Source organism: Argiope bruennichi, chromosome 7 (genome assembly GCF_947563725.1).
Source record: "Argiope bruennichi chromosome 7, qqArgBrue1.1, whole genome shotgun sequence".
Classification (NCBI taxonomy): Eukaryota; Metazoa; Arthropoda; class Arachnida; order Araneae; family Araneidae; genus Argiope; species Argiope bruennichi.
Genome location: NC_079157.1, coordinates 26371413 through 26386993, shown reverse-complemented (window position 1 = coordinate 26386993; position 15581 = coordinate 26371413). Strand labels below are relative to the sequence as shown.

The following is a 15581-nucleotide window of genomic DNA, read 5'->3' as shown; positions in this document are numbered from 1 at the left end:
TGTTTATCTCCGGAAGTTGTGTCAACCACTTTACCTTTGTTTTTAACGAGAAACAATGCCTGATGGCTGGTTGTTCGACATGGTTTTCTCGCTCTCTAAATTTGAAGAATGGACCTGTTTTATGCGAATGCAATTCCGTAAATGATTCGCTCATTCGGTGGAAACTCAATAATTCGTTGGGTGAAATAAGAGTAATTCTTAAATCGCATGGAATTGTCGCTAACAGCTTTCGGTACGTTCAAAGGGATAGAGTTGCTAAAACAATAGGAGAAATACAAAATAATTCGAAAAAAAATCATTGAAACCAAGAAAAATATCTTTTTATGTTAATAGAAAATGAAAAAGTATCTTTCAATAAAAAAGATGCACACAAGCAACAGAAACAAGAATTGAAGCTCAGACTTTTCCCTGGTAAAATATGGATGATTCAGTAATCATTCGAACTAATGGTTCTATGTTTTGGACGCTGACAGATAATTGCACAAGCGGAATTAACAGCATTTTTATGTATTTAGGCCATTAATTAAACAGCGGGATTGATCCCCTCGAAACTTTCACGTGTATTGTAATAAATACACTCGTGTATTATTAAGGGCATCCATTAGAGAAAGAGTCAATTAGTACACAACTGTTGGTGATTCATCGCTGGATTGTGATTAATATATATGTATTGAAACATAGAATGTATATTTTAGATATCTTTTCCCAATTGATCGAAATCAAAGGTGGACACAGAACTAAAATTATAGCTACAAAGATCAAAACCAAATATCATGTGTTTAAGTCATTGCGTTTTCGAGTTGTCGCTTTTACATGCTTGTGAAAAATAGACCGACAGACGATCATCCTCTTCAAAATCTCATTAGAATTATACTTTAGATTTTAAAAGTTTGGAACAACGTTTCATTTACCTATGTTGTTATTTTTTTTATTATTATTATTGCGATGGATATAAAACTACAGACCGGCAACCTTTTGACGGATTTGATTTCAAAATCTCATTAGAATTATACTTTAGATTTTAAAAGTTTGGAACAACGTTTCATTTACCTATGTTGTTATTTTTTATTATTATTATTGCGATGGATATAAAACTACAGACCGGCAACCTTTTGACGGATTTGATTCCAAATTTTATATAGATCTACATTTTAGATACTACACGAGTAAACATATTTAGCTCTTCACGATTTGAAGTTATACTTGTATTCAGTCACCAGGACAGATTGAGTTCTTTTGAACAGATTTCGTGAAATTCTACGAATTTCATGTAAAGACAATATATCAAACAATATCGGTTTAGAGAATCGTTTTTGAGAATCGTTTTTATCGTGTTCACAGACAGACAGATATAATTCCAAAAAATGTGCTTTTCAGACTCAAACAGGTCTTTAACGTGCTGAATCGTCAAAATCCCGAGTTCCAATTTTTTTACGATTACAATAATTTCTCTTTATATATTTCATACACGAGCAATTAAAAATATAGAATTGTGCTAAAATAAATTTGAAAATAGATGAATTCTATTATTTGCAGAATTGGAAAATATTTCACAGAAAATACTATGCTTGCTAATAGTATATTTCGTATAAGAGAAAGTAAAAATGGACCATTTTTTTTTCTGGATTGTAGGATTGGCATTTATTTTAAAACATATATTCAGATAACGAACAATTTAATTATTCCTCTGAATTTTCTACGAATTTATGAAAGATCTTCTCATTTAAGAACATCATTGAACCATTGAAAGATTAAAGATAAGAGGAATGTAAGTGTCAATCAATTCAACGTATTGATTGGAATTTATAAAATTTCCATAAGTGATTTCAAAATTACAATTTTTACAGGGGATTGATCTAGGATGATTTATGAATCACAATTTCTATGTTTCCCGCCATTAATTTGAAGTATTAACCTTGAAAAAACTTTTTTATGCCTCTTAAAATTTAAAAGATTATTTTTTCGGTGTTCTTAATGTGATTAGGGTATTCTTTCTTGATGATTTCTACAATCTTCAAAAACTTATTTAAATTATTAATAAAAATATCTAAATGTCATATTTTATCGAATGTATCGACTAATAAGCATCATATGAATGGATGCACTAATCAAAAATTTTGTCTGGTATTTTTTTTTTTTCACCATGTGGAGGATTTAGATATTTGTCAGCTTATCTAATCACCGCTGTGAGATTTTTATTTAAATTAAATAAACAATTTGGTTTTATATTTTAACATAATAACAAATTAGGGATTTTTAGATGTTTTTTTATTAATTTTAGTAATTTTGTTGAATGCACAAGTTTTTTCCATCTTTATATTACAACCTGAGTAAAAACTTTAAGGCCAGTAAAAATTTTTGAGAAAATGGAAACATATAAACTGAGGAATTAAAATACCATTAGATTGATAATTATTGAGCTTAAATAAAAGTAAAAAAAGTAGAAAAATTAATTTGCAAATATTTTATTATTAGAAAATATTACAGAACACACAGATGAATATTTGAGCCTGAGTAAAAACTTTGAGGCCAACATAGAAAATAACATATAAGAAAAAAATTACAAATTCTTAGAAGGTTGTGTAGGAGCCATTTCTTCGAATTACTTCGAATATTCTTGTTTTCATAGATGAAACGAGTTTTTGACAAAGGGTGGGGTCGGTTTTATACTATTCATTTTCGATAGTAGATTTCAGCTCTGTTGTTGATGTAAAATGTCTCCCATTTGCATAAACTCTTCTTGCTAAGTCACCCCAAAGGTTCTCGATTGGGTTGAGGTCAGGTAATATAGCTGGCCATTTCACAGTTTCAACATTGTTGACTTGGAACCAATTTTTTGCGCTGTTACTCGAATGGATCGATGCATTGTCTTGCTGATATTTCCAATTTTCTCCAGCAAGACATTCAGCATTTGGCAAAAGAGGATTTGTTAGGACATTTTGGTATCCTTGTGAATTCATTCTACCTGAAACGAATGCAATTGAGCCCACACCATTGTAAGCAAAACAGCCCCAAGTCATGACAGACCCTCCACCTAATTGGCGCTTGGAGAATATTTCTTTTTCATTTCTTATATCATGACAGTAGAAATTCCAGCCATCTGGTCCATCCAAATTCCATTTTTTTCGTCAGAAAAAATAATTTCTATCCATTAGTTGTCCCAGGTCATGACTTTCTGGCGAAAGTTCAAACGCTCTATTTTGTGTCTTTGCAGTAACTGAGACTTAGTCAATTTTGCTGTATAAGTGAACCTTGCAGACCTTCTAATTGTGTTATAAATCGTTTTTTGACAAACTTTTAAACCTGTCGTCGGAATCAGTGTTTCTTGGTTGAGTATTTTCCAGTAGATGCAAGTTGGCAAACTCTTCTTTCATCACGCGAGGACAAAGCTTCAGGTCTTCCCCCAGTATTCTTTTTACCATAATTGTCTTTCAATTTTAAAAAATTGTTGACTACAGTCTTTGATCTTCCTATCTTTATCGCAATAGCACGACTACTCATTCCTGTTGAAGACAAAGCTTCGATCTGTCCTCTTTCACGATCAGTTAACTTCTCACCCTTCGCCATCTTCACAAAGATCACCAATACTTCGAAGAAACATATGACAAATATGAAAATTGCAGCGTTGTCACAAGCTCACAAGTTGCAATGGTAATTACACGATTATATTATATTTATTTTTAAAAAATGGCTGGTGGCCTTAAAGTTTTTACTCAGGCAGAAATACTAACATTTTAAATAACCACATGTTTCTCATAATTATGTATTTACAAATTATGTTTATGGCATTTATTTCTCATCAATGAACTTTAATAATTAATATTATTTGAATCCCTTTTATTTCATTTTACATTTTGTCAAAAAATTTTACTGGCCTTAAAGTTTTTACTCAGGCTGTATGACTGACCGAAAGATACTCATTTTTGTGGATAATATTATTTAAGCAAACGCTAGGTTATTGAAAATACAGCAATAGCTTAGTGGGCGCAATAAAGTAGTTAGGAACTTGAACAATTATATTTGGCAAAGTGTAAAATAGTATCCTATTCTTTTATATTTCATAGAATTTATATTTTTAAAGAATTTTATTTATTTGGCATTTAAGCTAGTAACATCTTTTTAATCAATCCATCTGCGGTCCTTCATATCCCAGTGGCCATAGAATGTTACTTAATTGATGCCAAATCGGAAATCCATTCTGAATACCACCGTGTTTGTTTAAAATCTCAGGAAACATGATTCTGTCCTATGCCGTTTTGAGTCAAGTAAATTTAATATAAATCTATAATCTTTGCAAATATCGTAAGGAATGTTTCTTTATATACTTTCGAATAAGTGAAAGAAATTCGAATTTGAAAAAGAAATAATTTTAAAATAACTTTCTTTTCTTTTTTGAACATGAGATGTAAAACGAAACAATTCTTTGAAATTTCAAAAACGAACTTTTTGGCAATTTTTTCTTTATGTTATACTTTATAAATAAAAATATATAAATGTATTTTTTTTTCAAAAAATCTTTTTTCACAAGAAAACAGACAGATACTTAGTTTAAATTACGATCACAAATATTTCTGTACATGAAAGAACTTGCTACACTTTAACCCTCTATATACAGAGAGAGAGAGAGAAAAAATAACTTATTCTAATATTTAAATTTTTCATTAAATTATATCGGCTTACTGTGCTTATAATTAATTTATAAATGAATTTTCATCATCTTCATATAACAAATATTACACGAGCCAAAAAAAAAGTTTCGAAGTGAAGTGAAAGTATCATTGAGAATTTACTATGTTTTTGACAGATTGCCATGAAGATAAAAAGAAATGATAAATTTAGAATTTATCGTCTTCAGAAAACCATTGTTTCAGAAAACTCACTCTAGTTTTTTCCCATAAGAATAAGCGAATACTCCTGATTGATAAATCACAACTTGTATTGATTTAGAAAAAACTCCACTGAAACTCAGCAATCAATGCTCATCAATTTACAATCCTTCAGTGTCAAGAATTGGGAAGGAAAAACTAGGGAGTGGATAAACACAAATGGCTCTTTCCATCTCTCCCGCCGATTCCTTTTAACAAGCTGTAAGAGACAGAAAACTGATTTCTGATCAATATATTTGTAGCTAATGCAGAGAAAAAAACATTCCAACTGTCACTTGATCAGCAGTATTGACCACCGACACGAACTCAAGAACATTGTATTTAATATCATATCATGTTTCCATGGTGACATTGACCTTTACGCGGTTGTTTCCTAAACAAAGTTCGTCTAGACAGTTTCGATGCAGATGTTCGGGGAACAGTGACACATATCTCACTTCCTCATACTTGTAGGCGTGTAATACACGTTTCTGTGTCTACAATACGAAAAAGATTTTAACTTTAGTTTCTTTTTGTTTTAATCAAATATAAATTGCAGACACTCGAAAATTTTTCTTATTAAATGCTTATGCATAATATGACATTTCATGTTTTATTTTTTCTCATAGTTTTTTATATAATGGAATTGTTTTCTTATAGAATACCTACGAGAATAAGCCATTTTTCTGTATTTAACTTTTCCTTGTGTGTTTTTTTAATTACTATAATTCTTTACCTAGATGAGATATAACAATTTTGTTATATTTTTCCTCATTTCTTCATAGATACCAGAATTTTTTTGCTTATAAAATGTTTAGACGAGTTACAGCCTTTTTATTCTCTGGTACAGAAAGATTCTCGTATAGAGAAAGTAAAGAAATCGTTGAAAATTCGAGCTGGTGATTTTGATGAATCTCCATGTTTTAGACTTCACTGAGTTCGACAAGCACATTTTTGGAAAACGTCTGTCTTTCTGTGACAAATCTAACTCAAAAACGCTTTGAGCTAGACGGATAACAAATTTGTAGATTTCTATCAAGTTTTGAGCAAAATACATTCAAAGAAAGTCTGTTTATCCGGCTGTTCGAATATAAGTTAACATTATAACTACAAAACGGAAAACACAAATTTAACATCTATAATCTACACTGTAGATGTTAAATGCCTAGATGTTATAGACACCTGCCAAACTTTGAGTCATATCGGGCAAAGGGTTCAGTGTCTGTCAGGCGTTCTATCAGAAATATGCAAACACGATAGTTCGAAAACGCAATAAATTAAATATATCAAATTTGGTATAGGATTTTGTGACTACAAGTAGTGCTATGTCAAATTTTCGTTTCAATTGATTGGAAATAACGCGTCTGAAATGAACCGTATGATAGGATTAATCGCCAAAATACTCGCCAAGGATCACACGATAGGTTCAGTAAAAATGCTATATTCAGGCCAAAGTTTCATATTTCGTAACTATTGTACGCCAATGTCATGCAAGGCATTCACTGGGAGAACATCTTTATTAGAGAGTATGCGAGAAATTTTTTTGGAGACCACTCCCGTTGGTTTATATTTTACTTTTCCATGTAGATTCTCAGATTCTAGAATTCTTTTCTTATAAATTACCTAAACGATAAATGACATTTTTGTTATTAATTTACTTCCTGCCATAAACGTAAAACCATGATCAAAGTATAAAATTCTTTTAAATATATTACTTTTCCACGAAGTTTCCCGGATATTTTGAAAGACATTTGCGTTGATAAAGATTCATTTGAGGCATCTTTATATATAAACCGCAATTTAAAATACAGCTACAATATGACTTTTACCAAAATATATCAGAACTAGTTTTTTTCCTCTATTCCTTCTGAAAAGCCTCCACGTATCTTCTTTTCTTTCCACATGCGACTTTCCAGTGAAAATCATTTCTTCCTTTCTTTTCCGAGATCAAGAATTACTTAAAATTCTACATAATGATTTAGTATTATATGGAATATCTTGGAAACGTGTTTGAACTATAGAATTACAACAAATATTTCCTGTTTTACCATCCTTAAGATCCCTGAATTTTAATTTTGCTAATAATGCAATGTAATAGAAAAAAAATTCTGGGCTGTGATGGCTTAGATGTAAGATCTATGCTTCAGGGACAGAAGTAAACAAACTCGAAACTCATGCACACGGCCCTGGTATATGTTAAATCTGACGTCGTGAGACAAGCAATTATTCCAATGAGACTGCAAAAAAAACTTGGATGGAATTTGCTATTCATCTGATGATGCAACATTCTCCAAAGTTCTTGATGCATATGATACCACGATTGGGAATGCCTCTACCAAGTGAGTAGTTGTAGACAGTTAAAAGGATTAAAGAAATCAGACAGGATAGAATTAAAATTCCAAATAGCTTGGCGTGAGCAAATATTTATCCTTTACGAACTGATTTTACGTTGCTAAAATCTATATACGAATTTTTAAAGCAATAATCAACAAGTATTAAGTGCCGGCCCCCTGGCATAGGGCTAGCGCATCTTCCACGGGATCTGGGAGTCCCGGGTTCTAGTCCCGGTTTGGGCATGGTTGTTCGTCCTGTTCTATCTGTGCGATGTGTGAATGTGCCCTCCTGTAAAAAGGGGTTGTGCAAGCGAATGTGTGATGCGTGAGTAGTCAAGTCGTACTCTTGGCCCAAGTTGGCTCTACGATAAAAACAAGAGGCGCTCCCCCTTAGGCTTAAATCGGCTGTCTTTGAACAGCGGGCTTGTCTGTGGCAAGTGCCATAAGAAACAACAACAACAGGTATTAAGTTCAAAACATGCTATTTCCATTTTATCAATATTCTATTTATTCTGGAAAGTTCTAAAAATAGATCTGATTCGTTTGCAGAAAATAATATTAATAAAAAGTTGGGCCCTGTTTTTGCAGCATGTTTCAATTGTGGCGGATTTAGATTGATTTTTTTGATTTTAGATTGATTCAATTGTGGCGGATTGATTTTTTCGGCCCTATGTAGTGCATAATATAATACCCTTCTCTTAATAAATTGGTCAGTTAAGTTTATCGTTCTAACACTTTTTTAAAAAAATTGATAAAAAATAAATAATTAATATATATATGTATTAATCTTTAATTATTAATATAAAACATTAATTATTTATTTTAGGTTGATATTTTAAAATTAAATCAATGAAAATGTAATTATTTTATATTCCTTTTATGATTCTAGATTGCACCCCATCCGAATTTATACATGATATTGAAGCAAATAAACGGCGTTTTTAAATATTCTAATAACTAAGTGAATGCAAAGAGACACATAAGAAGCTGACAAATTATACTTGATAAAATAGTGATATTACATTTAATTTGTATATTTTACAAATTTATTTATTCGGTAACTAGGATAATGATGTCTTTTAATCGACCCGCTTGATTCTTTCCCAGTTTAGCAGCCATAGGTAAGCTGGCTATTACGAAATACGTCACTGAGTTTCAACGATTCGATATATAAGATTTAAAGGGAAGTAAGCTGGGGCTGAGTGGAACATTATGTAAAAATATCTGATGATCAATGAGAACAAAATATAATACATTTATTTGAATACTAGCCGCCTTTGGCGACCAGCCGGTTCGCCAATCTTAATGCTCGTTAAAATTTTAATAGTTAAATATTTTATGCAATTCCTACTTTAATAGCTTCTTCATTAAAATATTTCAAAATTTCAAATTTCAATTCACTCATAATATTATAAAGACCTTCAGTCACAACGTGATATGTATCTCTCTCATTTTCTGTTACCCCTCGTAGAATTTATGCTTTAAATTAAAGTGTAAAGGATTAATCTGCAATTAATATAATAATATTTTTTACTGAAACAAAGCATTTTTTTTAATAATATGATTACTGATAATAGAGTCACTGAGCGTTTAAACTTTATGGGCACTAAAAAATATCTTTCTTAATTTATGTAATATCTCAAGAATTTGTCAACAAAATTTTCTCAGATTCATCATGAACAGATCGATTCATGAACAATGTTTCATTTTAAATGCATTAAACACTAAGAAAATAAAATAAATCGTTTAAAATAATCGGTCTAAAACAGGTTTAAAAAAACTACTTAAAAAACGATGTACTTAAAACTATAAGCATATACAAAAAAATATATAACTAACATAAATACAATTTATTTACAAAAGTACACAACTAACCTAAAAATAATCTAAATCATTGAAAACAGGTTAAAAAAAACTACTTAAAAAACGATGTACTTAAAACTATAAGCATATACAAAAAATATATAACTAACATAAATAAAATTTACTTACAAAAGCATGCAACTAACCTAAAAATAATTTAAATCATCCGTTAAAAGTGGTTGTCATGACAACAATCAGAACAATGCGCATGCGTGAATTTTCTTCGCCAGTTAGGTAACGCAAATGCGTGAATTTTTCTACGCCAGTTGGAGTAACGCTAGGCAGATTATACATTTTTAATTTCCTTTTTTCTGTGTTATTTTAATTCAAAAGTACTTCAGAATGAATCTGAAACATGGATTAATTAACAATGTTTAATTTTAAATGCATAAAACATTAAGAAAATAAACAGAATCGTTTAAAACAATCCGCCGAAAAATATTAACCCTAGCCTCATTACTGTTGGGAGAAAAAAGAAACGGAAGCCTTACTCATTTGGCGGTGGGGGAAATGGAAGATTTTTTTGGCGGGAAAGTTAGTTTTTAATTAATAATTAAAATTCTATTAAATTTCAAAAAAAGGGACCCCAGGTGCACATTCCCGACCTCTAAGGTATACATGTACCAAATTTGATAGCTGTATGTCAAATGACCTGGCCTGTAGAGCGCCAACACACACACATTGAGCTTTATTATAAGTATATATATATATATATATATATATATATATATATATATATATATATATATATATATATACATATATATATATACATATACATATATATATATATATATATATATATATATATATATATATATATATATATATATATATATATATATATATATATATATATATATATATATACATATATATATATATGTATGTATGTGTGTGTGTGTGTGTGTGTGTGTGTGTGTGTGTGTGTGTTTATTACTAATATAAAATATTAATTATTTATTTTAGGATGATATTTTTAAATTAAATCTATGAAAATGTAATTGTTTTATTTTCCTTTTATGACTCTAGATTGCTCCCCATTCGAATTTATACATGATATTAAAGCAAATAATCGGAGTTTATAAGTATTCTAATAACTAAGTGAGTGTAAAGAGACACATAAGGAACTGACAAATTGTACTTGCTAAAATATTGATATTATATTTAATTTGTATATTTTACAAATTTATTTATTCGGTAACTAGGATAATGATGTCTTTTAATCGACCCGCTTCATTCTTTCTCAGTTCAGCGGCCATAGGTAAGCTGCCTATTACAAAATACGTCACTGAGTTTCAACGATTTGATATATAAGATTTAAAGGGCAGTAAGCTGGCTCTGAGTGGAACATTGTGTAAAAATATCTGATGATCAATGAGAACAAAATATAATACATTTATTTGAATATAACAATGAAAAACGATGTACTACTTATAGTTTGCTTTTATCGCCATCTATTTCTTTATTAATTCTCTCATTGGGAAAAAACCTGGTCGATCTTGCATCAAATTTCAAGCCATTTTGAATTTAATAAACACGCTCATAATTTATTTTAGATCATTTTTTTCTTTAATTACTTTGTGAAAATTCATCTTTTATTTATTTCTTTATTATGATTCGAGATTTTCAGCATTCACGTGAGTAGGATTATTATTTTCTGGCATACCAAGTATAAAGAAAGTATTGTAATCGTCAAAAAATTTGATGAATCTCCACATTTTAGAACTCCCTACGTTCGAAAAATGCATTTTTTGGAAATTGTCTACCTGTCTGTAACAGATAAGTCAAAAACGCTTTTGAGTTAGACAGTTGAAATTTGGTATACCGGTTTTACACAAAATTCATAGATTTCTATCAAATTGTGTGTAAAATCTGTCAGGCTGTTCGAATGTAAGGTCAAATTTTGTGCTATTTCCAACAGGCGATTGATCGTCTGTCGGTCTGTAATTTCAGAAATAAATAAACGCGATAATTGAAAAATGCAATGGTTTAAATATATTAAATTTGGTGTAGGATTTTATGACTACAAATGTAGTTTTGTGTCACATTTTTTTCAATTGGTTGGGGAAAAAAACGTGTCTAAAACACAAATTCGATTTTTGGATATTATTACCCACATGCCAGGGATTAATCGCCAAATAGCTCGCCAAGGATGATACGATAGATTCAGCAAAAATGCTAAATTCATGCCAAAAAATATTTCCTAATTATTGTACGCCAAAGATAAGTAAAGCGTTCTCTGAGATAACTCTTTTATTAGAAAGTTACTCCCGCTAGTCATAGGGGTCGCGGTGGCCTGGTGGTAAGGTCCCGGCTTCGGAACTGGAGGGTTTCAAGTTCGAGACCTGATTCCACCGAAGAACCGTCGTGTAAGGGGGTCAATTGCACGTTAAATCCGTCATGACCAAACGTCCTCCCGCTGGTGTGGTGCGGTGTGGAGAGGGGGGTACCAGCTCAGGTGTCGTCCTCGTCATCTGACCGCGGTTCAAAATTACGAGGTCCGTCCCAAAATAGCCCTAGTGTTGCTTCATACGGGACGTTAATATAACTAAACTAAACTAACTAACCCGCTAGTTGTAAACAAGGCTCGGTATTTATATATCTATACTTATAATAAAGCTCAATGTGTGTGTGTGTGTGTGTGTTGGCGCTCTACAGGCCAGGTGATTTGACATAAAGCTACCAAATTTGGTACATGTATACCTTAGAGGTCGGGAATGTGCACCTGGGGTCCCTTTTTTTGAAATTTTAATTAGAATTTTAATTATTAATTAAAAACTAACTTTCCCGCCAAAAAAATCTTCCATTTTCCCCACCGCCAACTTTTTCGCCAAAATAATCTTCCATTTTCCCCAACGCCAAATGATTTAGGTTTTAGTTCTTTTTTTCTCCCAACAGTAATGAGGCTAGGGTTAAGATTTTTCGGCGGATTATTTCAAACGATTCTGTTTATTTTCTTAATGTTTGATGCATTTAAAATTAAACATTGTTAATTAATCCATGTTTCAGATTCATTCTGAAGTACTTTTGAATTAAAATAACACAGAATAAAGGAAATTAAAAATGTCTAATCTGCATAGCGTTACCCCAACTGGCGTAGAAAAATTCACGCATTTGCGTTACCGTAAAAGGCGAAGAAAATTCACGCATGCGCACTGTGTTCTGATTGTTGGCATGGCAACCATTATCAACTAACGATTTAAATTACTTTTAGGTTGTATGCTTTTGTAAGTAAATTGTATTTATGTTAGTTATATATTTTTTGTATATGCTTATAGTTTTAAGTACATCGTTTTTAAGTAGTTTTTTTTAACCTGTTTACAATGATTTAAATTATTTTTAGGTTAGTTGCATGCTTTTGTAATTAAATTGTATTTATGTTAGTTATATATATTTTTTTATATATGCTTATAGTTTTAAGTACATCGTTTTTTAAGTAGTTTTTTTTAGACCTGTTTTCGACCGATTATTTTAAACGATTCATTTTATTTTCTTAGTGTTTGATGCATTTAAAATGAAACATTGTTAATGAATCGATCCATTCTTGATGAATCTGAGAAAATTTTGTTGACACATTCTTGAGATATTACATAAATTAAGAAAGATCTTCTTTAGTGCCCATAAAGTTTAAACGCTCAGTGACTCTATTATCAGTAATCATATTATTAAAAAAAATGCTTTGTTTCAGTAAAAAAATATTATTATATTAATTGCAGATTAATCCTTTACACTTTAATTTAAAGCATAAATTCTACGAGGGGTAACAGAAAATTAGAGAGATACATATCACGTTATGACTGAAGGCCTTTATAATATTATGAGTGAATTATATGACTATCAAAATTTGAAGTTTTAAAATATTTTGCTGAAGAATCTTTAAAGTTGGAATTGCATAAAATATTGAATTATTAAAATTTTAACGAACATTAAGATTGGCGAACCGGCTGGTCGCCAAAGGCGGCTAGTACTGTAATAAATAAACGAACGTAATGAAAATATAAGACTCTGATCGTTCATATTTGATAAAATATCAAAATTATATTAAAATTTTATAATTCATAGAATTTTTATTTTTTAAAAGTTTATTTTATAGACAAAAAGGAAAATAACATCTTTAACCCCCCAACCTGAATTTAATTATATTAACATCCCGTTTTAAAGCAACATTTGGGCTATTTTGGGACGGACTTCGTCATTTTGAACTGCGGTCAGATTGCGGTGGCAACAACTCAACTGGCACCCCCTTCTCCACACCATCCCAGCGGGAGGACGGATTTAACGGATCCCATCCCTAACGGGTTTAACGTGCAACAGACCCCCTTACACGACGGTTCTTCGTTGACCGTCGTGTAAGCCTATTCCGTACCACCAGGCTACCGTGGCCTCCCCCCAGCCTGAGGTCCCCTTACATTCTCTTCGTCTTAGACAACTGTCTAGTTTATTTAGTCGAAAATCTGCGAATGAACTGTTCTAATATTCATGGCCAGCACACATATACTTTTTTCGCCCACTCCCTTTCCCCCAGAATAGAAACCAAATTTTTCTTCTCTCCCTATCAGTCCTTACACCCTCCTGAAAAGCCTTGTTAGCGTGGATAAATAAATTAATAAATTATAACTTTAAATGAGAAAATAGCTTTATTTCCGTTGTATGGACCTAATTCTCCTGTATTTCCAAAATAAAACAGTCATGCATATTTATTTCCATTTAAAGCGTTATCTTGTCAACAGATGATAAAAAGAATTCTTTTCTTATCAGTTGCTAAATGTTTTTACTTTTTGTATTGTTTTTGAACTGCATTCCGCCGGTTCTAACTGTAAGTGCGTGCTATCATGCGTAAAGTGATCTGGCATAAAAAGAAAAATGTATATTGATTACAAAAAGATCTGTATTAACATATTTTATTATTCGAAAGTCCTTGAGTTTTGTTAATTTTCAAAGGAAAATTCAGGCACAGTTACGGTGAATCTGTTGCGTAAAATAATAACATATTAGAACAGACGATAAAATATTTATGAATAAAATAAAAGAAAGAAAAAAACGAGAAGCAAAAAAAAAAAAAAATGTAATTCGAATGAAAGATTACGAAAGTAGTTGGAATTATTTTGTGTAATAATTTTAATTAAAAATCAGTGAAAATGTTAACTTTTTCCCGCATAATTTTTCGCCCAGAAATCCTTTTAAAATTATTTTTAAATTAAAATAAAAAAATTTTCAGTGAGGATTTTATTTCGTATAACTTTTTTTAATGTGAACAAACCTTAATTTTATTAAATATTTTTAATTTTTATAACTGTTTTCAACATTTTCAGTGTAAAAAGCAATTAACAGAAAGTATAAAAAAATTAATTTTTCAGAATTAGAAACAAATTCTTTGTTATTCCAAAATAATTCTTTATTATCCTAATCAATTTTTTCAGAAGTTATATTTTATTGCCATTCAGGGAAAATTATTCAGCTGAAACTAAGATAAAATACATTGACAACGATTTTACAGCCTTAGCAAAATCGTCTGCAATTGATGCTACATTAAATTTAATAAAAATAGACGAAATAATATACAGACAGGCAACAATTTCATGCAATTCATGATTGTTTCGCAAAACGGTATTCAATAAAGCATTGTTTTTCTCAACAGAATGCGTAAAGCTTATTTATTAAAAGCATATTTTACGAAAACCACAGCATTAAATGATGCATAAATTCCCAACTGACAAAAGCGCTGAAACCATATTTTTATACAATGCGAGTCTATTTCCTTGAATAAAAAATAAACAAATAAAACATGTGGAACCAAAAATAATATTTTTCTACTATTGTTATAAAGACGCATAAATGAAAAATGATTTATACATTTTTATTTTTTATTGACAGTAACTGTCTCTTTAAATCTTAATAGCATTCATGTATCGATATTTTTAACATGAATATGTAATGTGTCTTATTAATAGAAAAAGAATAATTTAACCACATTCGTGTTTTTATCTAGGTCAACCTAGGACTTCCATAAATCATTGTGGATAGTTATCCGGAGCGCATGCGCTGCGCCTAGTACAAAACGGAAGAACAACCAAAACATAGAAAAAATTAAATCGTATCTTACCAAAAACATTCCCAGTCCGACAATAGGCATGGTGTAGCCGCTGGACAGCAATACGGTACGATTTGTGTTCGTGGGTTCCATAACGGAGCGATTTATTGTCGATTGATTCTCGACCGACCAAATGAATTCTGAAGTCGCGGAAGATTTTTCGTTTGCCGCCTGATCGTAAAGAATTGACTAGTCGCTAGGCGGCGTTTGTATCTTTTGTACACAAAACAAGTTTCTTCGGATTCATTTCACCCTCGCAGACAAGAAAAGACCTTGAATTGAAAGTTTTTTTACGTATTGGAAGGTGAAGGGCGCGTCTCCTCATCTCGCAGCTTGCAGATTAATATTTTTAGAAGAACGTATTGAATGTTGAGTTGAGATGTCGTGAAACAGGCTATTGGCGGAATCGCTGTTTCTCATAAAGTA

General features: G+C 31.0%; 2 protein-coding genes across 2 annotated transcripts in view; one reads left to right on the top strand and one right to left on the bottom strand.

Annotated features, from left to right (window-relative positions):
• The window catches only part of LOC129975681 (aldo-keto reductase family 1 member A1-like), a 65539-nt gene extending 50074 nt beyond the window's left edge, over window positions 1–15465 (bottom strand). The window contains exon 1 of the mRNA XM_056088807.1: window positions 15168–15465. Coding sequence (XP_055944782.1) covers window positions 15168–15248 — 81 coding nt within the window. The 5' untranslated portion in view covers window positions 15249–15465. The remainder of the gene's footprint in view (window positions 1–15167) is intronic.
• Window positions 1–15581, top strand: part of LOC129975680 (uncharacterized) — a 182104-nt gene that overhangs the window by 86257 nt on the left and 80266 nt on the right. The gene's annotated exons all lie outside the window — the stretch shown is intronic.